The sequence below is a fragment of the Phascolarctos cinereus genome, unplaced genomic scaffold (assembly GCF_003287225.1).
Source record: "Phascolarctos cinereus isolate Bilbo 61053 unplaced genomic scaffold, phaCin_HiC Scaffold_1;HRSCAF=81, whole genome shotgun sequence".
In the NCBI taxonomy this organism is placed as follows: Eukaryota; Metazoa; Chordata; class Mammalia; order Diprotodontia; family Phascolarctidae; genus Phascolarctos; species Phascolarctos cinereus.
The window spans coordinates 84,311,080-84,338,545 of NW_027555514.1; the positions used below are offsets into that span (position 1 = coordinate 84,311,080).

Below are 27,466 nucleotides of genomic sequence, written 5' to 3' on the forward strand. Positions count from 1 at the left end.
GTGTATATTCTTTTATTAACTAGAAAACATTTGGAAGCCAACAACATATATACTTATTCCTCCCAGTGGAAGCAGTTTGATCTTGTGGCCTTTTCCAAGGTAAGGCTTACTACTCAACTAAGAATTTGAGCTTTTTACATCTTTTTCATTTCTTCTTTTGGAGACTTTATCCTCATATCCTGGGAGGGCAAAGGGTTATTTAGATAAATGCAGTAAATTCAGAAAGAGAAATAAAAAAAAACACCCTGTACACAGACTATCTAATGGTATGTTTAAAAAAATACAATAAAAATTACATTTAAATAATTTTATTGAGGGAATTCTTTTTAATAAAAAACAGTCACTAATGACACTGAATTTTTTCATGATTATTGCACCATCTAGTGGCCTACTCTTAATTTCTATCAAGGTCTCATTACATCCAGTGATAGAAAACCATTTTCAATATAAAAATTGTATAAATTATACCCAATATACTTTATACACATGCAACAAAGATATATAAAAATAAATAGATTCTTGTCTCATTATCATGTCTCGTAATATTGGCTCTGTCAGCCTAGAGATCTTCTGGTTTTACTGACTCATTCCAATCATGACCCTTTCCCATAACACTACATTTTTAAGGATGATTTTCCTTGCAAAGATTTTGTTGCAAGATCGGCTCTTTCTTTAAGTGTATTGGCTTCTTCAGCACTTTGGAGGGCCTGTGCATTCCTCAGTAAGAAGTGGCTAATGAAAAGCTTCAAACCTTCCCGCAACATTCCCAGCTTTGGGTTGTCAGATACTCTGGGGAAAAAAGTGTAAAAATATGGTAATCAACAAAACTAGTTTCTTTTATGTATCTCCTTCTACAAAAAATAAATATAAAATGAAAAAAAATCAAGGATTGAATATTGTGACAAAATCACTTTCTAACAGTAACACTAAATTTAGAACATTTTATGTACTGACAGTATTAACCACATCTCATAATGTGATTACTTACCTGCCAAAAATTGTGGCAAGTTCTTCAACTTCTGTTTCCATCAATAGCTTATGTAATATTTTCCGTAAAAAGTGGACTCTGGGTTTGTTCAGTTCACTGAATTCAACTACCTAAGATAATATTAATAATAATTAAAAAGAATTTTAAATACAATTACATTTTTTCCAGTGACTTCCAGATACATGCAATTGGAAAAAGAAAAAAAATAATGCTATTTTGAAAGGGGTCCTTATTTTGTTTTATAAAATTATGAACCAGACAACAATATATTACTTCACTGACACATTTCTAATGAACCACTACTTCTAGGCACAAAATGAGAGGCCAAATCTCCATGTGCTTCTTTACCAAAGAGGAGTGCCAAGTCCATTGCTATATCACTATAGACTACATGCTTACATGCATTACCTTTGTTTCAATTTCCTTCTCCATTGAAAAATTTAATGTAAGGGCAGCTAGGTGGTGCAGTAGATAGAGCACTGGCCCTGAAGTCAGGAGGACCTAAGTTCAAATCCGGCCTCAGACACTTGACACTTACTAGCTGTGTGACCCTGGGCAAGTCACTTAACCCCAATTGCTTTTAAAAAAATTTTAATGTATAAACTTATAGAAAATTATACATTATGAATAATAAAAATATATAAAATTAGCAAATCAACAAGTTTATGGGAACACCAGAGATGACTGTACAGAAAAGCAAACTGAGCCCAGAGAGACTAAATAACTTGCCCAAAGTCACACAAGTGTAACAAATGGAAGAAGCAGGATTTGGAAACAACTCCAAAACACTCTCTACTACCACAACACCATACTGTATCCACCACAAGTCCCATAAAACTCTTAATACATTAGGCCAACATCTTAAAGTAAAGCCAGAAGAACTAACAAACCAAACAATACAGCTGAGGTATGTATTGGAATGTCACAATTCAATGTCCAAACTGAAATAAATAACTTTAAGGGCCTACCTGTACAGCAGAAACAGGAGTTAAAGTTTCCTTGAGCAGATACTTTAAGGAAAAACTAGCCTTGCAGCGCACATAGACTGTGCACTTCACTGATATATGATCACATTCTTTTGGTACAGAAATTGACAATTTAAGGCAGTGTGATTCTGGATTCTAGTTGAACTAACAGCACAAAAAGGTGTGGAGACAGCCATGCTGTTAGGCCAGGAGCTGCAGGCCTGTATTTCACAGCAGCCAGGACAGGGGTAAGTCCTGAACACACTCAGGATGATGTATCTGATTCTACGATATGTCTGTACAGGATGAAAAGCTAGGAAGATGACTCACTTGCCCCCTCTGTGGTCGTTCTGCCTTGGAAGTCAGCTCTCCCTCGTAGTTTCTCTCTTTTACAGATCCCTCACCCTATATATGCTCTCTAAAAAGTTAAGTTTTTCCACCTTCACAATGTTCCACAATCCTTCCTGACCTGAAAAATAACAAGACTCTAGGATGGTTGTAGATTAGGTTCAACCCTTTTCACTTGGTGAAGAATAGAAGTCACTTAAATAACTCATCATTAGCAGAGATGCCAAGGAAGGAAATGTTTCTCAGATACTTTGGATAGACTCTCAAGCCCATTAGATTCCCAGCAGCTCAGGGTAACTGTTGGAAAACTTCAACTGGCTTCAAGGGATGAGATTATATCCTATTCTCATTCAGGTACCCAGAACCACAAAATGGACCTGGAGTCCTTCCAACACTGCTTTCCTCTCCCCAGGGGTAAGAATGACTTGGTGGGGACAGAGCTGTGCTCCAAATCCTGCTCTGGCACTTCCTGTGTCTGTGACCTGGGGAGGAAGTCACCCAACCTCACACTTCTGGAGGCAACTCTCAAGAAGCTGCCAACCTTCACTGAAAGAGGGAGCTTCCTCCCTTGGAGACGCCTAGATCAGCAATGTCCCAGGGCCAGTTCTCCATGACTCTCCCAACAGGCCAGATTTCCTAATTCTCCAGCTTAGTCTCAGGAAGTCAGGGCTACTGAGAAGGAGCTAAAGGTTATTTCTAGCCATGAAGACAGATAATCCAGATGATAAGCAAGCCATAACCTCTCTGTCATTTCACTCAATATGATCTGCTTAGATGCAGAAAAGTTCCAGTCTGAATGGTATGGGTGGTTTGTTGTTGGGATTCACACAGAGATGGAAGAGAGAAAAGTAGCCACCTCTGATGACAAACGTCAGGGACTCTGATCCAATGCGTCATTTCCTGACCAAATGACAGAATTCCCTAGACATTAACCTACTTCTATAAACGTGGGCACACCCACACTCTCTAAGTTTCCTTATTTTCTCTGAACATTGACATATGTGTATTTCCATCATCTCAAAGTAATATGGAGATTACCAACTTGAGAATTTACAAGTACAACTTGCACGTTACCACTAAATTTAGTAATATAAGCACTTACCTAGGCTAGTAAAATACCTCTGAACATGCTTATTGAGTGTGTTGGTGCATGGAATAAATAAACTGACTACAGGGTCACTGGATATACATATGATGTTTGATTATTATAAAGAGCTATAACAAAACAGCAGAAGTCATTTAAAGTCATTTAAAAAAGATTTATGTTTAACCAAGAGTATTTTAAAAGTGAATATTAATTCATTAATGAATTACAAACCTTAAAGATGGAAAGTGGAAGTGACTTTTTCTTCAGCAAGTGGGCCACCAACTGCACAAAATTAGAAAATGCAGTAGCTGACAAGTTTTCTAAATCCCGAAATTTGTCCCATATGCTGAACTGGAATGTCATCTACTCCAGAAGAAAAAAAAATTTCACAATCCAACAAATACACAGGTAGAAGTGGGACGTAACATCATAATACAATGCCATTCTATTCCTTTCTCATTAAAAGAATGCTACCATAAAACATAATTTATGATTAAATATATTTGTTTACACTTCAATGAAAAATGATATGAAAAGTATGACCCTTATTAAAACATTGTTCCTATAAAATGAAATCTTTTAGTTAATAGCAAATTAAAATGTATTTAATATTATTAAATATATAAAGGCTTCTGAAAGCAAATATACCAGTTTCCTAGTAGCTAAGGATTCTTATAATGATTTCTTTCAAAACCTAATTTCCTAATTTAAAGTGGACAATAATACACTGAACTGAAATATGTAAAGTACTACTTAAAGATACTCTTTAGCAGAAGACATAAAATTAGGTGATGAGAACTTAAGTTGTAAACTTGGCTCTGAAACTAACCTCATCTGTGGTATAAATTATGTCCCATCTGGAGCTGGGAAGCGTAGTGCAGAGGAGGAAGAAAGAATTGTTGAGGGAAAGGAGAAAAAAAATACATCTGGCCAATGAGTGAACTTGACTAGTACTTATCTAAGGTAGTTATAAAACATTCAACTTACTTGAAATCTCCTTTCATATTCACAAAATTTGCTAGCCAAATATGCATAAAAAGGATTATATATTTTCTCTTGTAGACAGCAATCTATGAGGACATGTACTATCTCTCTTTCTTGCTGATCCCTGAGTCCAAGTCTGTCAAGTAAGAAATAGCAATAAATTAGAAATCATTTAACTTCCAAAATTTTAGCTGTTTTAAGACCGAAGCTACATAAGTAAAAGAGAATGAAATCTCTTTGAAATAAATTTTGAAAGACAGAATCTGAAGGAAAAAAATCTCTTAGTAGAGGACAGCATTAGAACAGAAAGAACACTGGATTGGGAGCCACAGATTGTAGTCCTGGATCTGTTGCTGTCTATCTATATGACTACAGACAAAAGCTTTTTATTTTTCTCAGCCTCAGCTGAGGTTAGAGCAGATGTCTAAGGTCTTTCCTAGCTCTAAAATTCAATGATTTTATGAATTAATTAAGGCCATATGAATGCTGATATAAAATAATATGTGAGCTTACGAATTAGATCTATTTTAAGGCAATCGTTTGGCCATCGAATATTTTTCACCTCAAGAGGTAAAAATTGAGGTAGGGTTTCCAGAGATCTTGAAGTCATGGGGAAGAAACTTGTTTCTTCTCAGTTAAAAAAATTACGTTCAAGTTTTTCGACCCAACCACTTACAACTAATATTTTTTTTCCTTTTTCTACCTCTACTTGAATATTACAACTAGATCATTTGACAGCAACATAAATTGCTGATAAATTAACACTAATTATTTTGGACCAATAGTTTAATTTTTAATAGGTAAGGCAACCACAACCAGTGGTGCAAAAGCCCAGCAGAAGAGAAAGCAATTTTTCTAATATTTAAATGAAACCAGAAGACATAAGGAAGTTGTGGCTAATGGAAAGATTAATCATGGAGGTATTCTAATTGGAGAGACAAATAGGGAATTGGAAGAATTAGTTTCATATGCTCAGAGGCAATAAGAAACAACATTTCATGGGACACTTGGTTATCTTGTCCTGTAGTATTTATGAACTTGGGATTGTTACAGATAGACAGCTGGAAGGGACTCCAGATGCCATCAAGTCCAAGGGAAGTCCAAGGTCACCCATGTATTAAGCATCAGAGGTGAGATCTGAACCCAGATTCTCTGACTCCAGAGCCAGTACTTATTCCACTAAGATGCCTCCTACAAGCATAAAGATCACCATGAAAATAACTTGTGTTTATATGCTAACATCAATGGCTGAGGATGAAGATAAATCCTATGAAGAATTTGACAAGATTTTGTAAACCAAGCCAACACATACCTTGATCCTTGGTAACTTCAATGCAAAGGGGGTATAGAATAAGACAGTAAGAAATAAGGGAGGAAAAGTAATTTGGAATTAAGAAACAAAAGAGGCTAAAGTATTATAGACTAATCAGAAGCTTCATGCTTGTATAGCGTTTAATACTTCAGAAGAGAACAGGAAGGCACTAGAAATGGCAAGCACCAAACATCTCAAGAAAATGCAACAAACCATAGTTCAATAAATAGAAAATGTATTGTTATTAGTGTTGGAGTAGTTTTAAAATCAGCTGTCTGTATATAGTGAAACCATCCACTAGTTAGAACAAAAGTAAAAATAAACACCAAATCAGAAGAGAGGATAACGAGCAGACACTGTCATCAATTACAACAGGTTTAGCCTGACTTATTCAAACCTTGAAAAACAAGAAATGGAAAAAAGAAAGGACACCTTTTACACCATTTCTAACAGGTTTAACTGATGTAAAGAAGTCATCATGAGGAATAGAAAAGAGTTCAAAAATAGCTTCCACAAGCAAACACCCGATCTCTCTTCGCCAAGAAAAGAGAAACACAATGCAGCCAAGGGCAGCACTAGCTTAAGGGTACAGAATCACTGTTAAAATGTGGAAAGTTAGAGGAAGTTTTGCCCCAGGAAACATGCAAAGACAGTGGAGATGAAAGCAAGTCTTTAGATAGTTTGGCTTTGTGTAGCCTGCACTAAGTACTAGAATATTACAGGGCCACTTAAGAACCTGGCTTAACAATGCACAAAGGAAAAAAAAACCCAGAGAAACGTCTCCTGCCAGATCATGATGTACAGCTGGCAAGGCAGTCAGTCCACCGAGTTATTAGACAGCCAGTACGTATACTGTGGATAGAAGTGGACAATAAGCTAAAAGCTGTGCAGCCTCTACAATAATGACAAGCTGCTTCCACACAGATGCGCGTACGTGCACGCACACAAGCATACACATATACTTCAAACACGAATACTGTTTTGGTAATGCTACATGGCTGAGAGGCAGCTCACTGTATTAGATAAAGAACTGTTTGGTCTAAGACCTGGGCTCCAATTCTGTCTCCGACATTTGTTAGCCATGTCAGACACAGACACATTGGTCACGTTGCAGAGCAAGAGGTAACCACCAGTAAATGGCTTGTGTGCAGCACTGGTGTGCTTCTGATGCGCAGTGAAACTGAGGAAGGCCTGTGGCCTACTAGTAGAATACTAATAGAACCTTGCAGTGAATATATGGGACAATACAAGCAAGAGTCACATGGGACAGGCAAGCAAGAATGGATTATAAGCTGCATCATTTGATGACATCCCAGATCCATTTGAGTGAGAGATGTGTGACCATGAACATATCACTTGACCTCTCTAAGCCTCCGTAAAATAAAGACAGAACCCATGGATCTACCTCACAGCATCCTCGGAAGGCTCAATGAGACAATGTACATAAAATGTTTTGCCAACTTTCAAGTGCTAAGTACCAGTTATTATCGCGATGGCTCTAAATCAGGCAACATCCTCCAATATACCAGTACTGTACTGGTACCCTAGAAATGTTAAAAGACCTAGAAGAGTGGCACATTTGATGATAATGATGATACTGATGACAGGTAGCATTTCTATATCACTCTTAAGGTTTGCAAAGTGCTTTGCAATTATTACCTCATTTGAACTTCACAACAGTACTGGGAGGTAGGTACTATTATTATTATTCTCATTTTACAGTTGAAGAAATTGAGGCAAACCGATGTAAAGTGAATGCTTTCTGTTTTATGTAACAGAAAGCACCAGATTTGGTGAAGTAAATGTTTTATCTCAAAATAAAAAACTTAAACAGTAGACTCCTCAATTAACTTAAAGTTTTGTACTGTACTTCACTGGGAGAAGAAAGACAATTGCTAGAAAGTAAACTGAACCGAGGTATTTAGTTTTTATAAAAAGGAGGAAAGGAACAGTGCAAAATTTCCATAGTAATGGGTCTGTTCAACCCATTAAACCATCTAGATCAAAGTACTACATAATATAATTCATGTTCATAATAAATGTAAGGTTTTTACTACAAGCTCATCCTTAATCAAAAATTCAAATGTTTGGTATATACAGTACCTCTTAAGACTAATTAGTCCTTAAGAGGACTAATGCACTTTAACAAATATTTATTCTTTTTCCTGATACTATTCTCTTCAATTAAAAAAAAGAAAAGGAAAAGAAAACCCACATAATAAATATTATAGTCAAGTAAAGCAAATATCCTCAGCCAATGAACGTTTTCAGTTTGAAGATCAGAAAGGACCAACAATTCTTTGATTTAGCTCTAGTCTGAGACAAAAATAGTCAAATTACAAAAGAAACTTGAAAATTCATATATGTACTTACTTTAGAAGCTTTTCAAACGCATCCAAAAAGTCTTCACTAATCATCAATGTACAAAAAATATTTCTTCTGATATCAGTGTTCATTCTCTGCTTTCGGGCAAGCTCTAGTATCTTTGAACTAACCTTGAAAGAATAAAAAATAAGCCATGGCTAATAAGCATATTTTAACAAAGATTCTTTTTTTCTTATGAGACCCTAAGGAAAAATCCATGAGTTTGTGCATACCTTGGATTATGGAAGCTTCTAAAATATAAGTCTCTAGCAAAAAAACTTGTGTAATTTTTTTTTTTGCATCCTGACCCCCAAATAAAGTATAAGGAGAAATTTGGTCCTAAGTAATAAAATCAAAAGCTACTAGTGAAAGCCCATAGCATTAAAAAACTAATCAAACACTGCCACTTTCCTGTACAAAGTTTAAAAGCTACAAATCGTGGGTTACATAGACATAACTAATGCAACTAGAAAAAAAAAATCTGGTACTAGCAGGTCCTCAAAACTTTGCTGAACTGAATAGCCTGGACATAAATGATTTAGTCTTATAAATGAAACCTTTCAATGAGGAAAGAAACAATCACTTAAACTGCTGGTGCCTTAAAATGAGAGGGAAAGACAGAAACAGGAAAAGACTTAGAGAAAGCAGTAGGAATAGATGGATATCATGCTTGACTGAGAAAAGCTTACATGCTAACAGTACAGTTTATGTGACTCATGAAATCAATGAACTAAAATAAAGATTTTAAAAATGTTTGTATTAACAAAAGACCTTTCAAGACTCAAAACTACTTACTCTGATCAGTATTATATTTCTCTCTATGTCACCTACTCTAACTTCTTTAACTATAATCATTAAGGTCCCTTCCAACAATAATGTTCTAGTACAATGAAAGCCTGCATATTTACAGGAAGCACATTTCATAATTAAAAACACCCAAACAAACTGATCACTGTGTGGTTCTACTTTGGAATGAGAAAATTAGAGATTATTCTTTTAGTTTTCAAAGATATGTGTGTATTTGCATAATTTTATTCATTCAAGAATTATTAAGGGCCTACTATGTGCAAGAGATAAAAGCTATACATGTCAGTCATTCTTCTAAAAAGTTTACATTTTAGAGGAAATGTAAATAGACTAGCATAATAAGAATGAAATTCAAAGAAGGACCCTTATTATTGGTTCAGTTTACCGTTCCTTTAAGCTGTTTCTGCTGGTTATAACTGTTGCAGTCAATCATTGGGGCTCCACTCCATGATGATCCTACAATCCACCACCTGCCAATCTGCTCTGCATTCAAAAGGCTTTCCCAGGAGACTCGAAGTTGAGTTTCTTTACCAGAACCACTGTTTCGAATCTATTTTTAAAATGAAACAATTTTCATTGTAGATTTTTAAAGTTGGTTTATATTTTACACTAACATATTCTTACAGCTAGTTCATGGACATTTAAAAATGACAGCATTTGGGGAACCAATTAACTACATTTAAAACATCAAAATAATAATTTAATCATGGCAGTGAACATAATGTATGTGTACAGATTATATTCTAATCCCACATTTTATTCCATTTGGAATACCTACTTTAATTTGATGGCTTTAGTCTACTTCGCTAGAACTTTTCATTACTGGGTTTACTTATATATTTTTAACTTAATTCTCACAGAAGAATTCAAAAACATACTGTTAACTCAAATACAGAAATCAATCTTATGAAGGAACCTATCCTCCCCACTAATAATCAGATTTCTATTTCCAACTTCACTAGTTATGCCAGAGTTTATATTCTGTAACCCTATGCTTCTAGGGGTTAAGTCTTTCTGAGGTCCCCCTACCACCACAAGGGAAACCTCAAATTCAGTGATACTACATGAATGTGAATGTGATTGTGTATATTCATTCAGGGCTGGTTAATAGCAGGGGTTCTAAAACAGTTTTTGTGTTATGTACGCTTTTAGTAGTCTAGTGAAGCTTACGGAACCCTTCTCAGAATGATGTTTTTAAATACATTAAAAAAAAACCCACACAGGATTACAAAGGAAACCAATTATACTAACATATAGTTATCAAAATATTAAAATAACAAGTTCATAAATACCAGGGTAAGAAAAGTCAGTGTTAAATTTCAGTACAGACATTCTCTGCCTTTCTAGTCTCTGTTTTTGAAAACTTTTTCTGCATTAAGAGGATCATACTAAGTAAGGCTTGAAGTGTGGGCCTCAAGGCCCCTTTGGAGCTACTATTAAGAGAGAGGAGTCAAATTCCCAGATCGCTGCAAAGTCAGCATGGTATAGTGGTAAGGGCATTAGCCTTAGAGACAAAGGATCTGGGTTCAAATCTGGGCTCTGTTGCTTACTGCTTGCTTGTGTGACCTTGCAAAAGTCACTTTATTTTTCTGGGCTTCAGTTTCCTTATTTGTAAAAGGAGAAGTTTGGACTCTGTGACCTCTCAGGTCCTTTTCAGGCCTTCTTCTACAATCCTATTACTGTCCAGTGTTCATGCTCTAGAGAAAATTAGTTACAGAAAATCATGTGAGGATACTGGTTATTAGCAAAACAGTACAGTTTGCTCCCCCCTCTCAAATCTGTCTTTATAATTTGCAATCTGATGCAGAGATGGAATGGAAATGGAAACCGTTTATATTATACGAAGGGATGTTGGATTCATTTTTCTATGGAAAGGCAAATATCAACTAAGCAGAACAATTATCCAACTCTTGCAAAGCATATCATTAGCTATTTTGAGACTATGCCTCCATGGATAGTAAGAACATAAAAGTGAAACATTTTCTTTTAACCCTTAACAGCCTTATTCAAAGATGACCTTACTTAAAACCAAGAAATAAATTGCCTGAAAAGCAGAAGAGCAAATAAGAACTGAACTTACGAATTTGCCAATTTGTCTACAGATATTAAACATATAGAAGGTGGTTTCTCCAGTAGTATGCTTGATTATGTCAGCTTATTCTTTGCGTTTAAAAAAGAAGTTTAACTAGTATATAATAATGCATGGTAACATCCCTACGTCTACAATCCACTGAAAGGGATATTCCTGAACACCTTGAGACAGAACAAGCAAACATACACTTCCCCAAGAAGACAATAGGTCCTCAGAAGGGATGAGATGCTAGTTGTTTAAGGCAGAAATAAAACACTGAGACCTGTTCTTGGTTGTTAGGTGAAAAGATATGAGGCAGAAGGGGTTCAAATATTGTTACTGCCAGCAAGTGAATAACCGGGTAGGAGTTTTACCCTGACTGGTGGGTAGGTTGCCTAATTAATCAGCACACAAACAAGACATTTGATATACCAAGCACAGATCACATATATTCAATAAAGACTCATTATATAAAAATAAATGTTAAAACTCTTTCAAGAGCTTCTATTAAGATTTAAGTTTTAGAGGCTTTCTTGCCTAGATATACATATGCATGCTCCTTTAATCAGACCTGAGAGCTACATTAACAACAGTAGGAACTACCTTGTAACAGCCAATTTATATTGCTCAGTGTTGTCTGATGTTCTGAAGAAGGTATTCTTAACCAAGAATCTATGAACTTATCTTGTGAACAATTTGATAACTATTTCAATATAGGTGATTTCCTTTATATAATCCTATGTAATTTATTTTATGCATTTAAAGACATTACTTGGAGAAGAGATTCCCCAGGCTTTACCAGACTGCCAAGGGGGTACATGTCACAAAAAAGGTTAAGAATCCCTGCTCTAAATAATTTAGAGATTTCTGAAATGGTTAAAAAACTACGTAATCCCAGGATGACATCAATTCTTGGTGAATTTAATATTTTGGAGATGTTTGGTTAGAGTTTGGCTACCCTATGTTTGATTCAACTGTTAGTTTACTGGTATTTGTGTTAACTGTGTATTAGTAATACTATAGCAGTAAAAATACACAATATTTGAAGGATCTGTAGGGAATTTTCTTGTAATACTTCTCTCTATCAATGAAAATTACAGTTTGTCAATAACTTAGCAGATTAAGACCTAGTGAGGTGACTGAGGCACAGAAATATTAAGTAATATGATATGGTCACAAAGCTAATAAGTGTCAATGGCAGGATTGGAAGCTTCTTGAAGTCTTCCAGACTTCAAGTCTAGTGCTCTCATGCCCTTTGCCATACTTTTCTATAAGCAGTGTGCAAAAAGGTTTTTGTCATTATTAAGGGTACAAGAAACAGTATGACATGGCAGAGAACTATCCTCTGAGTTAGGAAGACATACTGAAACTCTGCCTCTGACACAGACCCTGATTAAGTCACTAAACAGCTTAGTATCCCTACGTAATACTTCAAGACTGTAAGATTTGTTCTAGTAGAAGAAACTGCCTCTCTTGGAGTTCCCTGTACCAATTAAATCATAGGTTTGGCTAAAAATATGCATTCTTAAATTATGGAAAACTCTTTAACGAGCTACTTTCTTCTTTTGAAAGTGAAATGAAAAACTCCTATAATATATATTCCACATATTATACATGCCTAAGAAATGTAGTGCTTTCAGACATCAATTAAATTATTTAGTAAAAGTCTTTTTAGACTTAAAAGCAGAATAAAATCTAGAAGGTAGGAAGCATAATTTAAGAGTTTTCTGGTCTTTTACCAGATTAAAAATGCCATCATTCCAAAAATTAGTAAAATTATAGTCTCTACTAAATAGAGAACAAAAAAAGAAAAAGGATATAGATAATAAGCTTATAGAGCTTTGTTTTTACTTAATATTTGTCACCATCATTCCAAAGGACTTTAACAATAATACCAGCAGACAATCTGTGAGGCTCACACTCACACATTTCAGAATAACAAAAAAAGTGAAAAAGACAAAGAAGTTGTCAATACAGCTATAAGAGCTATCATTATCTTGTATTTCACAAATTGTATGGTAGAGCTCAGGGATAAAACCAAGTTCTATGACTGGGAAAATCAGTCTTTTTGTTTTCCTTCTGCTATTCTCCCCTAACGTATGAAAACGGTCTCAAAATGGGGAGTCAACTTGTCTGTTGCCCAATTACCTTCTTAATTAAAAAATAAGGTTGTAAAGGAAGTTTTCTAACAAGCGGTAATATTATACATTTGTTAACCCCTATAATCTCAATAATCACATTAATTAGGTGGCCAATAAAAACAAGCAGCACCATTTTGCTGAAGTTTAATTAGACTCCACTTAAAAAAATTACAAATAACCAAACTTGCCAAAGAGAGACATTAGGGAATAATAATTTATACTACAAAAGAACCTTTCATAATGAGAATTCCTCTACTGCAATTAAAATAGACTTATAAACATGTATTTATATTGAATTACTTATAAAATTCAAATCAGAAATGTCATTTAAGTGATATTAACCTAAATGACTACCAGGGATTAGCTTGTTTAAAGTGGTAGACCAAAACTGGCTCTTCTCATTTAGACCACACTGCAAAATGACAGATGAGGTCTGCCATTAGTCTCCAATATTAGTCCACTCAAGATTTGCTTAATATATGATTTTTAGATTGATTATTGCTGTAAACAGTATCAAAACAGATTAAAGAGACGATTAGACTAGTCACTATGACTAGAGATCTGCAGCAGTCACAATTATGATTTCAACAATTCTTACTTGTACCCTGTGAAATTGATGCAGACTTTAATCTTAACTAAAATTATTGCTTTCTATAGCCTGACTTCGGAGTCTATAATCAAGGGTATATATCAACCAACATACTTCAATATTTTAAGCATATCTAATTTCCTCACTGAGAATTACTTTGTCCAATGCAGAAAACTTCTGCAACTTAATGGACTCGTCTTTTACTTTCACTAAAACAACAACAACAACAAAAAATATATCCCGATGTATTTATTGTCCCTCACATTAGCAAGGCTGGTCCTCACACCACAAACACATCTTCTCTTCAGGCTCATATGTGGAGCCTTTCTAGTTTAATAGGACCTGCAATGGAATAGCCTCAAAGACATGAGGTCACCTCCATGCCTAAATGAGGCATCAGAGTAGGACTTTAGTATAGAGTTAACTGGCAAAGTAATCTAAAATGTAAATTAACATTACACTTTTTTTTTTTTTTACCAATGTTCTCTGCAGTTTTCTTAGTTTCTCCACAGGTTCAGGGTCATAGCCTGGAATTTTGCGCATGTCATTATTCTTTAGTGCCAACATAGTCTCAAGCATGAATCGAATCTTTAAAAAAGAGAGAGAGAGAAAAACACTTAAAACTATAGTGAACAGTACATTACTTAAATGGGTAGAAAACACATCTCTGTATGCATATATATATATATTGTGATTCATTATATTAATTCTTTTCTTTAGGGTACGATATAAGGAATTTGCATTAATTTGCATTAATATAACCATTTATAATTGTTCTGAACTAGACTTCAAAAATCAAGTCAACATCATTAAATGTCACTAGGGTACAAAAGCCTTTCATTATGTAAACAAAGAAAGTTGTTGATCATAGTCAGATTTAAAATTTCAGACTCACATTTATCTGCAGTCTGGCAATTTTAAGGAGTTGGGTCTTCCCATATGTTAAAACTAATTTATAAAATGAGTTGAAGTAAAGAGTTACATGAATTATCTACAGAAAATTAAATCTAATCGCTCACCAAAAGTTGTTTTTTCACTAATTCTCATCAAGTGTAATTATGCTGTTCAATTATGCTATCATACCCTAGTTTGATCTTGGAACTTCTTGCCTATTCCATTGGCTTTGGTCTGGGCTTCAGTGATCAGGTCCTTCAGGGACAAAGCATCATCTTTTCTCAAGGAAAAACCAACATTTTTCAGCATTAGGAGAATCAATTCAATGTCCTTTTCTGTGAAAGTTCCAATAAGCTTTTTCAGAATGTCAAAGATGAGTAGAGATTGTACCACACGGAAGTTATATAGATGGGCAATTATGGCAAAGAGATTGTCACACTCTTTTCCCTCACTACCAGTTTTATGTATTTCATCAAATTTCTTCACCACAGCTTCCAAAAAGTGAGCACCAACCTGAAAATAGTTAAGAAGAAAAAAAGTACATAAAAAAAGAGTAAAATTTTCTCGGGTTCCCCTTTTGTTAACCAAATTTAAAATACTTCTCATGAACACATACAAAATATATAGCATTGAATGGAAGCTTCAACAGAACACCTTAATCTCTAGTGTTAAGTATATCTGTACAATGCCTTATATAACACAGATATTTAATAACAAAAAATTTTTCAGAATCTGAAACAGTAAAAATATATGCAGAATATTTCTCTGAGATTCAGTTTTCTTTTAAAAGATTGTACTACTCCCTAAAAACTAGTACTGAAATATTTAAACAAAAATGTCTCAGAATAATTTTCACATATATACTGATTTTAATTTCAGGTCAATTTCAATCAAATTCAAACTCATCAAACATTTATTCAGTACCCACTGTGTGCAGAATACTACGCAAGTGTTATAGAAGCTTGTTATAGTATTATATTGTTCCTGCCCTCATCAAGTTTATTAATCAAGTAAGGAAGCCATAAGTGTAAATAACCCTAATACACAAAATGACATAAGTGAACAGGAGAGGTATAAAACAACGTGCTAAAGTGATGTCTAAGGGAAATGATTGTCACCAATATTGGGGAAAAGAGGAAGGAGAGGATTATAGAAAGTTCATGGTCAATTTGTTTTTGCTTTATTATGCATTTTTATTACAGATATTTTACTTTTCTTTCCTATCCCCCAACAGTGGGAGAGGGAAAAAACCCATAGATTTTTCTTAATTAGAAAAACTATTTTTCCTTTTCTTTTTTCTTTTTTTTTTTTGGTGAGGCAATTTGGGTTAAGTGACTTGCCCAGAGTCACACAGCTAGTAAGTGTTATGTGTCTGTGTCTGAATTTGAACTCAGATCGTCCTGACTCCAGGGCCAGTGCTCTATCCACTGCGCCACCCAGCTGCCCAAGAAAAAATTTTTTTAAAAGAAAGTTTGTGACGTATTCATGCAACAATCTAGTTTGACTGTTGTTCACTTAGTCATGTCTGACTCTTCATGTACTATATATATAGCATGCCAATACTGTCTGTGGGCTTTTCTTGGCAAAAATACTACAGGGGCTTGCCATTTCCTCTCCAACGGATTAAGGCAAACAGAGGTTAAGTGACTTGCCCAGGGTCATACAGCTAAGTAAGTGTTTGAGGCCAAATGTGAACTTTGGTCTTCCTGACTTTATTAAGAGGATTTGTTCTGTAAAATCTGGATTGTCAAAAGGCCCCAGGCTCCCTCCCTCGGGTTTGTGCTCTAATGTGAGATGATACATGCAGCCCCTGGGAACCTTATCATCACCAAGGGTCACAGAAAGAATCCAACAGGATGCGGGACGAGGGGGTGCTCTAAGAAGAACAACAGAAAGGGAATGGAAAGGGAATACATGAGGGAGAGAAAAGGGAGAATAACGGTGTGGGAAATGACCTCGTATGATCAGAATGGGAAAGCAGAAGGGGTGAGCCTCACCCTCATATCAACTGGTCAAAGGACGGAATACAAATACACACAGAACTGGACACGGAAACAGAATTCCCTCAGCAGTGGAACTGGAGAGAAAGAGGAGATAGAAGAGGGAAAAAAACCAGTAAGAAAAGAATCAGTCCTAAGTAAAACAAAGTCTAACGAAGGAGAGTGGATCTTGAAGAGGGGTTTAAAAGTAAGGAAAAGAACCAATGATTAGGCCCTGGGTGAGGGAAAGAGGTGAAGAGGCAGGGGAGCAGAAGCAGATGACACCAAATCCAGAGCATTGGTGTTGAACATATAGTCCTTCTCTCTCACCATCCTCTTCTTCTTTGTAAAGAGGAGGCAAAAGAAAAATCATAAGAAGATGGAAGGAAATACACAGATAAACTCACGTATAAACAGATGAGGATGGTAGAATGGATTAGAAAGCACAATCTAACAACAGGTTGTTCACCAGAAACACATTTGAAACAAAGATTCACATGGAGTTAAAACAAGAGACTGGAGAGAAAAAGGCTATGAGATCATGAAGCTAAGTGGCTGAGAGGGGTTTCTGTCTTTTTCAGAAATAGAAAAGTGGATCTTGGGTGTGGGGAGAGGGGATTATGAACACAGTGTCATAAAAGCCAAGAGAACAGAAGTATCAAGAAGGCAGAAGTCATAGGAAGGTCAACAGGATTTCGGAAAGGAGGCCATTAGATTTAGCAGTGAGGGTCATCGTTCACCTTGGGGAGAGCTGTTCTAGTTGTTATTGCCAGAGCTTACAAGTAAAGAGAAAGAGGAAAAACAGAATGGTTAGAGGAGATCAAAGGATGGAAGGGAGACCTTTATAGAAAAGGGGAGACGTATCTTGCCTACAGATTGTGAGGAAGAAACCAGAAGAGAGGGAGGAGACTGAGTATGTATGAAAGAATGACTAATGGGACAAGGTTACAGAACAGAATGAGATGTTTAAGGACCCAAGAGGAGGAGTCAGTTTACACAAGTTAGAGGGCTATCTCTTCCTCTGTGAGAATGAGAGAAAAAAAGGAAAAGGTGGCTAAGGACATTGAGGCCATTTGATGTGAACTCAATCTTTTAGCAAACACAATACATAAAAGGAAAAGTAGAATTATGCAGACACAAAGAAACATTCATATGTGTACTTTCTGGTTTTGAATGGATTTAAATACAAAACAGAATTTTAAAGCTTAATTTTAAGCTTGCATTTTAAAATTATGCACTAGAAATAAAATCTGAGAAGGAAACTGAACATAGTCCAACATTACAACTATATGAAGAACAGCAACATTACTACATGAATAATTAGAAGAATTAAAAGTTTATTCAACTTCACACATTATTTAATATGGGAAATTTAAGAAAGTTTACATCCATCCGGAATTTAATTTTAATTCAGAAAAGACCAATAAAAAATATTTCATCAAATGACACCTTGGTCTTTAATACATTTTTGTATGGGTTCCTGTGAGGATGTTTCTGCCATTACAGAATTAAAAGAAAGTTTAATGGAACTAGCATCCTGAAATAGCTCATTATACCTTGGCAAGAGCTTCAGTGGATGTCATTAGCCAAGCTGCAGTAATGACTTCCCCTTTGGAACAAGTAATTTCAACTGTCTTTCATGCTATTAGCTAAGGTACAGACGATAAGTATGACTAATAATCTCATGTTTGCAGATAAAGTAAATCCTCAACACGCAGTGAATGGTCATTGTCCATTGTTATCATAACTCACCGAAATGCTAAGCTATCAGTGCTAAAACCTGGTAGTAACTTTGCTCAAAAGTGTAACAATGTGATTTAGGAAGACCTAAGCAAGTCCAGAAATGGCCATATAATAGCACTGTATGACTGCAATCAAAAGTTACTAAGAATGGCATTCAGGTGTTTCATTACATTTCATAATGGACAGGAAGAACTGGCTTACAACATTAAAGTACTAAAGAAAAGAGTATGCCTCCCAGAAATAGAAGATAATTTAGAACATAGAATTAATTACCAACCATTTATGTGCAGATTATTCACAACAGAAATTACTTATACACTTTGATTTGCTTTTCTCTTATTCACTCACTAACCACTTGTTAAGCATTTTAACACACAGAAAATACTGTGTCAGGTGCTGAGGAGAAACAAAGATAATTAAAACATGGCTCCAACTTCATGGTGTTCAGATTGTAACAGAGGAGATATGACACATCCACAGTATGAAATATTATATAATAAAAATACAACTACTGTGTAGAAGAGAATATGAGATTGGTACAAACTGCTACAGGAAGTCAAAGGAAAAATATTTCTGAGGAGGAAGCTCAGAGAGGACTTCATGTAAAAGACAAAATTTGAGGAGCATTTTGAAGAATGAGCAGGATTTCAAACAGGTGGCAAAGGAGTGAAAGACATTCTAGTTATACCAACTATTCTTAATATATATTACCTTAGTATAAGCTAAGTCTGGCTGGCTAATTGATAAAGTGATAATCAGTAGGGGGACACACCAGTGGGGGTTTTAGAGCTATGGTACTAGAAAACCATTTCCCAAACTTTCAGAGTTTTACCCTAGAACCTAGTAGTTAGCTACTTTTTGAGTAGTTAGGTGTTAGAAAATTGAGCCAAGAGCAATGTACAATTTGGCCAAAGCAAAGAATATGTGGCAGGGAAAATGACAAAATAAGGCTTGGTTCCTTATTGCCTATAAAATAAGCCATCTCCCATGCCTGGAATGCATTCCATCTTCATCTCTACCTGGGTCCTTAAAGACTCAGTTTAGGCGCCACCTACTCCATGCAGCTTTCCTAGATTCCTCCAGGTGTTAGTACTGTCATACTAATTTTTTCTATTATATTTACTTTTTGTACATGCTGTATTCCCTCTAATAGAATCTAAGCTCCTTGAAGACAGAACTGCTTTGTTTTTAATCTTTGCATCTTTAGTGCACAGTGTCAATACTTGTCTATGGAGTTGAACTGAAAGCACTAGGTGCTTCCAGATTGCGTAGAACCTTGAATGCCACCCTAATGGCTTAAGATTTTATTTAGCAGGTAATAGAAAATCATTAAAGAGTACTGAGTAGATGCAAAACATGATTAGATGTATGCATAAGGAAGATTAATATCTATCTGCCTGGGGGTAAGGGAAGGATTAGAGAGGGGCAAGTATGAAGGTAGAGAAGCTGGTTATCAAGGAGGCTTCTTAAGTATAGTCTAGGCAGGAAGCACTGATGACTTGTATTTCAGTGCAGAGCAGGAAAGACATGAAGATAAAGATGCAAGATGTTATGAAAGAACATGGCAACTCACTGGACTTGACAAGAAAGAGAAGAAGCAAAGGTAACATTAAGGTTTTGAGAATGGGTGACTAGGTAAAGGTAACAGCAAAATTACACAGATGCCTACAAGAACACTTAAAACAAATCGATTAAAATACTAAAGTAATATGGACATAAACAGAATGGACAAAATACAAGAAAGTCAAGGCAATTACAAGTTAAGGAGTCAGTAGGAAGGGAAGCTGTTAGGAGAGTGACCAAAAGCTCTGTCCTTTGCCCCCGTGCTAAAAATTGTTATCAATGACCTAAAAGTATAGATAGCAAACTTATCAAATTTAGAGATGACACAAAGCTGTGAAGCATGGCCACACAGTGGGTGGGAAAATCTAGAATCCAAAAAGGTCATAATGAGCTGTGGTAATGGGCTAAACCCTTATTTGTATTGGGGATCTGCTTATCTGACTTAACACCCTATCTCCTTCCAATACACTGTCAATTCCTTGAGGACTTTCATTCTTGCCTCTGTATTCCAAATATGCAGTACAAAGTCTGCCACAAAGCAAACACTTAATAAATGCCTGTTTAAGATTAAATGTAATATGGATAACTATGTCCTACACTTGGGTTAAAAAAAAAAATCAACCGTCCAAATACAGGAGGGAAGAGATAGTTCTTGGGGAAAGGAAAAAAAAAAAGCAAACCACTGTACCTTTGGGTTTGGGTTAATTAAAATATTAAATGAGTGTAAAAATGTCTGTCAGAAAAACTAAAGTGATTTTTATGCTGTATTAACCGAAACACAGTACCTAGAATGAAGGAAGTGATATTCCCATTACAAGGTCCTAGTCAGATAATGTCTGGAATTCAGTTTGGGGTGACACATTTAGGAAGGACCTTAATAAGCTTGAGGATAATTCAAGTAAGAATCACTATGATGGTTGAGGGAACTTGAAACCATACCATATAAAATTCAAATGAAGGAATGGAAAATGTTTAGCTTGTATAAAAGAAGCCTAATTAAGGGATAACTGTCTTCAGATATTTGAAGGGTTGTCCTATGGAAGAGGAGTTGGACTTGTTCTAGTTGAACTCAGACGGCTGAACTAAGACCAAAGTATGGAACTTACAGGCAGGCAGATTTCAGCTTGATATAAACAAAAATTTCCCATTCAGCTGTTTTTCAGTCATATCTGACTCTTCATAAACCCATTTGGGGTTTTCCTGGCAAAGATACTGGAGTGGCTTGCCACAATTAGAACTGTCCAAAAGTAGAATAGCAGTCTCAGAATTTTAAGGGAAATGTCCAAGCAAAAGCTAGATGACCACTCTGTTTAGGAAAGGTCCTCACTTCAGTTAAGGGTTTGACTTAGACAAACTTTGAGGTCCCTTTCAACTAAGGAAATCTATGAAATCTCAGAGTAACATACAAAGAACTAGACAAGATAGAATGGAAAACTGGGAACAGCTAATCAATAAGTATTATTTGAGCAATCGATTTGAACATCTATGATGTGTTTTGGACTGTTTTTGTTGTTATTGAATCATTTGTCATGTCTGACTCTTTGTGACCCCCATTGGAGTTTTCTTGGCAAAGATACTGGAGTGCTTTACCATTTCTTTCTCCAGCTCATTTTACAGATGAATAAACTGAGGCAAACAGGGTTAAGTGACTTGCCCAGTCACACAGGCAGTAAGTGTTGGAGGCTATATTTGAACTTAGGAAATATTCTCAACAAGAAAGAATGTAAACAATGGGCTGATATAACTTTAATACAGTGAAGATATATGAAGAAAAATCAGAAAGGCAAAAACATCTTACCTCAATTCCTACAGTGTGGTGAAGAATGCTAACCAAAAGGACATGTTCCATCATCAGTCTGGCAGGCATCACAGCTTCAGTTACACAAGCATTCATAAGAACATCTGTCAAAGTGTCATTCATATCTTTTCTACTGTTTGCCATGTATAGCTCTTCCAGCTGTCCACTTATAGAAGCCATGTTAGGTTCACTCAACCTATAGTAAAAATTGTGTTTCTTTTCAAAAACTTATTTCATGTTAACTTATAAAATTGTGGATCCTCTCAAGACTATTAATCTTAATTTTGGTACTTAAGAGCTTCAAATTTTATTTTCTATTTAAAAAGCTCTTGGATGCAAGTTAACCCAACAAAACAAAACACCATATCTTTTTAATTCTAAGTATTTTTTCCATTTAGAATACTTTTATCTTACTTTGAAAAGGGTTACTATGAACAGATACTAAACATTCAATTAAACTAACTTTTATTTTTATTTCAGAAATACTTACTAAACTCTTAATGAAAGGTACTGAGTATAGAGAGATAAAATTCCCTCCTTCAAGAAACTTGTATTCCACTGGGAGAATTTTTAATATATTGAATATATTATTCAAAGATAATAAATATATTATTCAAAGTAGTGCACTCTTTATAGTACACGTTACAGATATCATTACAGAAAGAATGCTATACTGAGGCTAGCATAATGGAATCATTCACAGTCATTCTCCCTTTCATCCTTCTGCTGAACATAATGCCTTGAGATTCTCCTCTTGGCATAACAAAGGTCCATATATAGTCCTCTTTTAAAATTACGTCCTGAGTGCTGCAAAGGAGCATCCAAGGATAATGTATACTTAATTTTGTCTTTCAGCCTTTTACCTTTGGGATACAGAAAGACCTCCACAGGTCTAGAGTTAATTTTTTTGGTGTCATGGATCTCTTTGACAGCCTGAAGAACCCTATGGACCTTTTCTCAGAAATGTTTTTAAATGAACAAACAAAATATATATGATTACAAAGGAATCCAATCATACTGAAATACAGTTATAAAAAAATTTTTTATTTTAAAAAACAAGGTCACAGACACCAGGTTAAGAATTCTTGCTCTAGAACTTAAACTGAGGAGAGCTGAGAAGAGAGATTAAGCTCATTTATTTTTAAAGAAGAGGAGGCCATGGGGCAGCTAGGTGGCGCAGTGGATACAGCACTGGCTCTGAAGTCAGGAGGACCTGAGTTCAAATGCCACCTCAGACAAAACACTTGACACTTACTAGCTGTGTGACCCTGGGCAAGTCACTTAACCCCAACTGCCCCAAAAAACAAACAAACAACAACAACAAAAAACCAGGAGGCCAACAAGGACCTTGTGTCAGGATCTTATTGATTACACTGAGCTCTAGAATAGTATAATACAGAATAAAACCTTGTAGTTTTTAAAGTACCCACAAAAACTCCCCATAAACAATGTTCAACTATTTCTCCCTAACCAGTGTGCCACCCTGTCAGTAAGACATACAATAGTCTTTTCTTAACATGTAACCATATAGAGCAGAATTGCTTCTTTTTCATTGACCTATGCATAGCCTGGATTTCAGAGACACCATACCTTCTCTGTCCCGGTCTCCTCATATAAATTACATTTCTTAAAATCTTTGTGGGTAGGGAGTCTGAAGTAGAAATCGACCTAATTAATATTATTCCATTCTTGTTCTTTAATGATGTCAACAATAACAACAAAGGAAAACAAGAGGAATTGCATACGTCTTAGGATGCATGTACACAACATATAAAAAACACATTGTGTTTTTACACATGACAACCTAAAACCAGAAAAGGATAGCAAAAGGTATTATGGTGGGGAGTTGAGGAGAGAGTGATGTTCCCAGGCAGAGGTGGGAATGCTGGTGCTCTCTGAATCTGAGTCAAAGCTACTACTGTAGCTTCACAGAAAGGAGACTTGTAGAGTGGAAAGACACAGGATTTAATTCTCGCCTGTGACCCTAGCTTTGATATCATAGGCAACTCCCTGAACTTCTCAGGAAACTCTTTAACAAACACTTACTTAATAAGAGATGATTTTTAAAACCACACATTTTCTGATTTCCTCCCAGAAGGGGACAAGGTCAATTTCTATCTATCCTTCCTAAAGGAGGCTGGGGGTGATTTGTAGTATGTGATCTACTTTAGGCTTTTTTTGGCTAGGATAGAGGGAGAGAGTAGAGATGGGAGCCTCAGAGAGGAGGAGGATTCACAGGATGAACAAAACTTGAAAACTCATGGCTTAGAATGTGCTGCTTTCCCTGTAGAAAAAGTATTCAATAATAATCTAATCGTTTTTCCTGCCTGCTGTTTAAAATTTAATTAACTTAAAAATAATGTTCTATATCTCCGTGGAGAATGAACAATTTGGCTAATTTCAAGACACAAAATAGAGTCCTCAAGAACTGAGATATATTACCTGTTAATTAGACCTTTCACATTTTTCTTTAACCTTTCTAGTTCTTCCTTCTTTTTGGCATCCACTGTTTCCTCAGATCTTCTCACATGAGGTGGGATATACTTTGCACTTTTAGAAAGAACCTAATTAAAAGGATAGAAATAAATTAGTGAGATAAATTTTCTATTAGAAAAAAATCCAAAATTCATTTGCAAATTGCCTTTTTGTCATAATCCCATTAAAGTATTAAAAAGCTAAAAATTAATGGGAAAGGCTATAAGGACTCACATTTACGAAGTGCCTTAAGTTTTATAAAGGGCATCCCCCACAAAAACTTTGAGGTAGGTAGTACAAGTACTATTGTTTCCATTTTAACCAAGGAAATTGAAGCTCAGAGGGATGAAATGATTTCTTCAGGGTCACAGAGGTAAAATGTCAAAGCTGGGATTCAAACCAAATTTTGACTTTTTCTGATTGCAAGTTCAGATCTATCTACAACACAGAGGCACAACAACAAACATTCACTTAGGGCATTAAAGTTTATGAATCATTTTCCTATAAACTACATATTAATTTTTAGTGACAATTAACAAAACATGAAGAATTTATAGAGCGGATATCTAGTTCTCAACAGTGGCCTGCTTCACACCAATGCACATGTTAATATCTTCTATTATACCAGCTTGTGCTCACTGAGTTTATCTGAGTATCACAGCACACATGAATACAATGTTAAATCAGAGTAAATGGTACATAGAAGAGATTCTTCCATATTAAGAACATGTTAAATTTACTGCATGCACAGCACTGTTCTAGAGAGCACCTTCAATTCATTAACATAGTTCTAGAGCAAAAATAGCATGAAATAATTTAATATTTGTCCAAAACACCATGACACAGGAAACAAAAAATCTGTCTCTTGCACAATAAATCACCAGATTTGATAAATTAGGGCAATTCCTTGTAGAAATACAACGTGGCAACTGCTTCCAGTAGGTGCAAAGGCCCCACTCCATCTGAAGCCCCACTTACCAAAAATCCAGAAGACAAAATCGTCCTTGGTACAATCCAATGGTTCAATGTCAGCAAATGGTATCATTTTGTTAATAAAAACGACACTCATGAAGATGCACCTACCTTGCTGCTCCACATGACTTGTAGCAGAAACTTCCTCTATTGGGGCATCTAGGTGGTTCAGTGTATAGGGCACTGGGCCTGGAGTTTGGAAGACCCCAGTTCAAATCCAGCTTCAGACACTTAATAGATATGTGACTCCAGGCAAGTTACTGTCTCAGTTTCCTCATCTGTAAACTGAGGATAACAACAGCACTTACCTCCCAGGCTGTTGTGTGAGGGTCAAATGAAATTGTAAAATGGCACACAGTTAAGTGTTACAAGATTTTTAGGATGATGATTTGATCTTTGCATCTACCAGGATGAGAGCTTCTTTAAAGGAAAGATGGCCTTACTTTCCCCTTCCCCAGGATGCTGCACAGTGCTTTTCACATTTAATAGATTTTTTTTTTCATTCAGTCATCATCATAGATAATAAGTGTACTTTTTAAGAGGGCCCACACCTCTAGAAAACATGATCCTGTAGGATCAAATAGATACATCTCCAGCTCCTTTCAAAGCACTGCTCAACTGTGAACTTGTTCCTCCCTAGTTTTCAGCACTCTCTTGACATTAAATTATACCTACTTACTTGGACACAAGTTGTACCACCCAGATCCCACTGGAAAATAAGCTTCCAGGGGCAGCTAGGTGGCACAGTGGATAGAGCACCAGCCCTGAAGTCAGGAGGACCTGAGTTCAAATCCAACCTCACACACTTAACACTCACTAGCTGTGTGACTCTGGGCAAGTCACTTAACCCCAATTGCTTCACCAAAACAAAACAAACAAATAGTAAGCTTTCAGTAGGCTGGGGATGTTTGGGTTTCATTTTGGCATCATCCATGGGGATAGGGTCAATGGGGAAAATTTTCTACTCACTTTTAGTTCTTTAATAGTTCAACGGGAATATGACAAAAGGCAAGGTGCAAATGAATTTCGAATACTTTTCCTCATAGAAAATTTATCCCTAATTTCTTTCTATTCTTTTAATGAAATCCTTTGTAAATGGCCAATACATACAGAACCTTAATAAATGCTAGTTGGATTGAACACCTTAAAAGACAAACCACCACCCAAAAGGATGCTTTAAGTAAAAAAAAAAAAGGCAAAGTCTTCACAGACAAGGTGATGTTTTTGCACTTTACCTCATTAGTGGGGCTCTCATCCTCCGAAGAGGCATCTTCGCTATCCTCATCTGCAAAATGCACCCTCTTCCTGTTCTTTTTCTTTTCCTTCTCGGCCTCTACCTGCGTGTCTGCGCCGTCTTGTTCTTCATCCTCCTCCTCGTCCTCATCCTCCTCGTCCTGTTCTCCTTGGAGATCGTCTTCCAGAATAGCCTCCTCCTCCTCCTCGTCCCCCTCGTCACTGTCTGCTCCCGAGTCCCCCTTATCACTGTCCCCATCCAGACCGCCCCCTCGGGGCAGCAGCGCCCCCTCCCCATCCCCGTCCTCGTCGTCCTCCTCCTCGTACAAGGCGGAGCCGCCGCCGGCGTCCAGCGCCCCGAGGATGTAGTCCAGGCCGTCGCGGACGAAACTGGACGGCAAAGCCGCTTTAGCACAGCCGCTGCTGCGGCCGCCGTCGCCCTTCTTCTTCTGGCGGCGCTTGCTCAGCCCCAGCCGGCGCTCCAGCTTCCGGATCTCGCGGTCCTCTTCCTCGTTGGCCTCCAGAAGCGCCCGTTTCCGAGCCGCGGCGGCGGCGGCATCGGGTCCCCGGGCCTGGGCCTGAGTGGGCCCACGGAGAGGCCTGTCCTCGGCCGGCGGAGGCCTCTGCTGCTGTTTTGGTTTCTGCGGCTTTCCGGGAACAGGTGCCGGAGCCACAGCCGGAGCTGGAGCCAGAACCGCAGCCGCAGCCGCACCCGCCTGCTTTTGTTTTTTTCCCGGTCTCTCCCCGGCGGCTCCCGGGGCCCTGGCCGGCCCCCCGGTACGCTGCAGCCGGCGGGCTTTCCTCAGGTGCCGCTTCTCCTTCCTCAGCTCCTTGCGGCGCTTCTTCCCGCCGGGACGCGGGGCCGCCCGCGGTCTGCCGCCGTGGCACGTACCCTCCGCGCCGCCGGGGGTCTCGTCCCCTGCGGTCGCATGCACGAACTCCTGCACCGCCAGCCGCAGCCGTTTCATCGCGCCGCCGTGGCGGCCCGAGCCGGCCTTCCGCTTCATGGCTTCTTCCTCTTCGGGACAACCGGCCGCTACCACATGTAGCTGGGCGCCGCCATCTTCCTGAGGTTGCGAGGCTCCTGTCGGGCAGAAGAAGAGCGGCAGGCAGCCATCCATCCGGCGTGGGAGGTAGGGCGGACGCGTGTCAC

At 37.1% G+C, this 27,466-nt stretch overlaps 1 protein-coding gene across 1 annotated transcript; it reads right to left on the reverse strand.

Annotated features, from left to right (window-relative positions):
* Nucleotides 1-292: 292 nt before the first annotated feature.
* NOM1 (nucleolar protein with MIF4G domain 1) lies at nucleotides 293-27,443 on the reverse strand. Its single transcript, XM_021009602.2, has 11 exons — nucleotides 26,316-27,443; nucleotides 24,076-24,197; nucleotides 21,634-21,829; nucleotides 14,740-15,063; nucleotides 14,134-14,244; nucleotides 9,241-9,405; nucleotides 8,058-8,179; nucleotides 4,376-4,508; nucleotides 3,620-3,751; nucleotides 989-1,098; nucleotides 293-789 (listed from the first exon to the last, which is right to left on the reverse strand). Exons 1-11 carry the CDS (start codon nucleotides 27,432-27,434, stop codon nucleotides 615-617), a joined length of 2,709 nt encoding a protein of 902 aa, XP_020865261.1. The 5' UTR covers nucleotides 27,435-27,443; the 3' UTR covers nucleotides 293-614.
* Between the last annotated feature and the right edge of the window lie 23 nt (nucleotides 27,444-27,466).

Bases quoted from the DNA above. Each gene is read 5' to 3' on its own strand.
- NOM1 (XM_021009602.2), bottom strand. From the start codon at position 27,434: ATGGATGGCTGCCTGCCGCTCTTCTTCTGCCCGACAGGAGCCTCGCAA. The intron at 4,509-8,057 runs GTAAGTACATAT...CTTACTTGACAG, and splicing joins GCGTTTGAAAAGCTTCTAAA to ACTTGGACTCAGGGATCAGC. The intron at 3,752-4,375 runs GTAAGTTGAATG...CTTCTGGAGTAG, and splicing joins AATATGAAAGGAGATTTCAA to ATGACATTCCAGTTCAGCAT.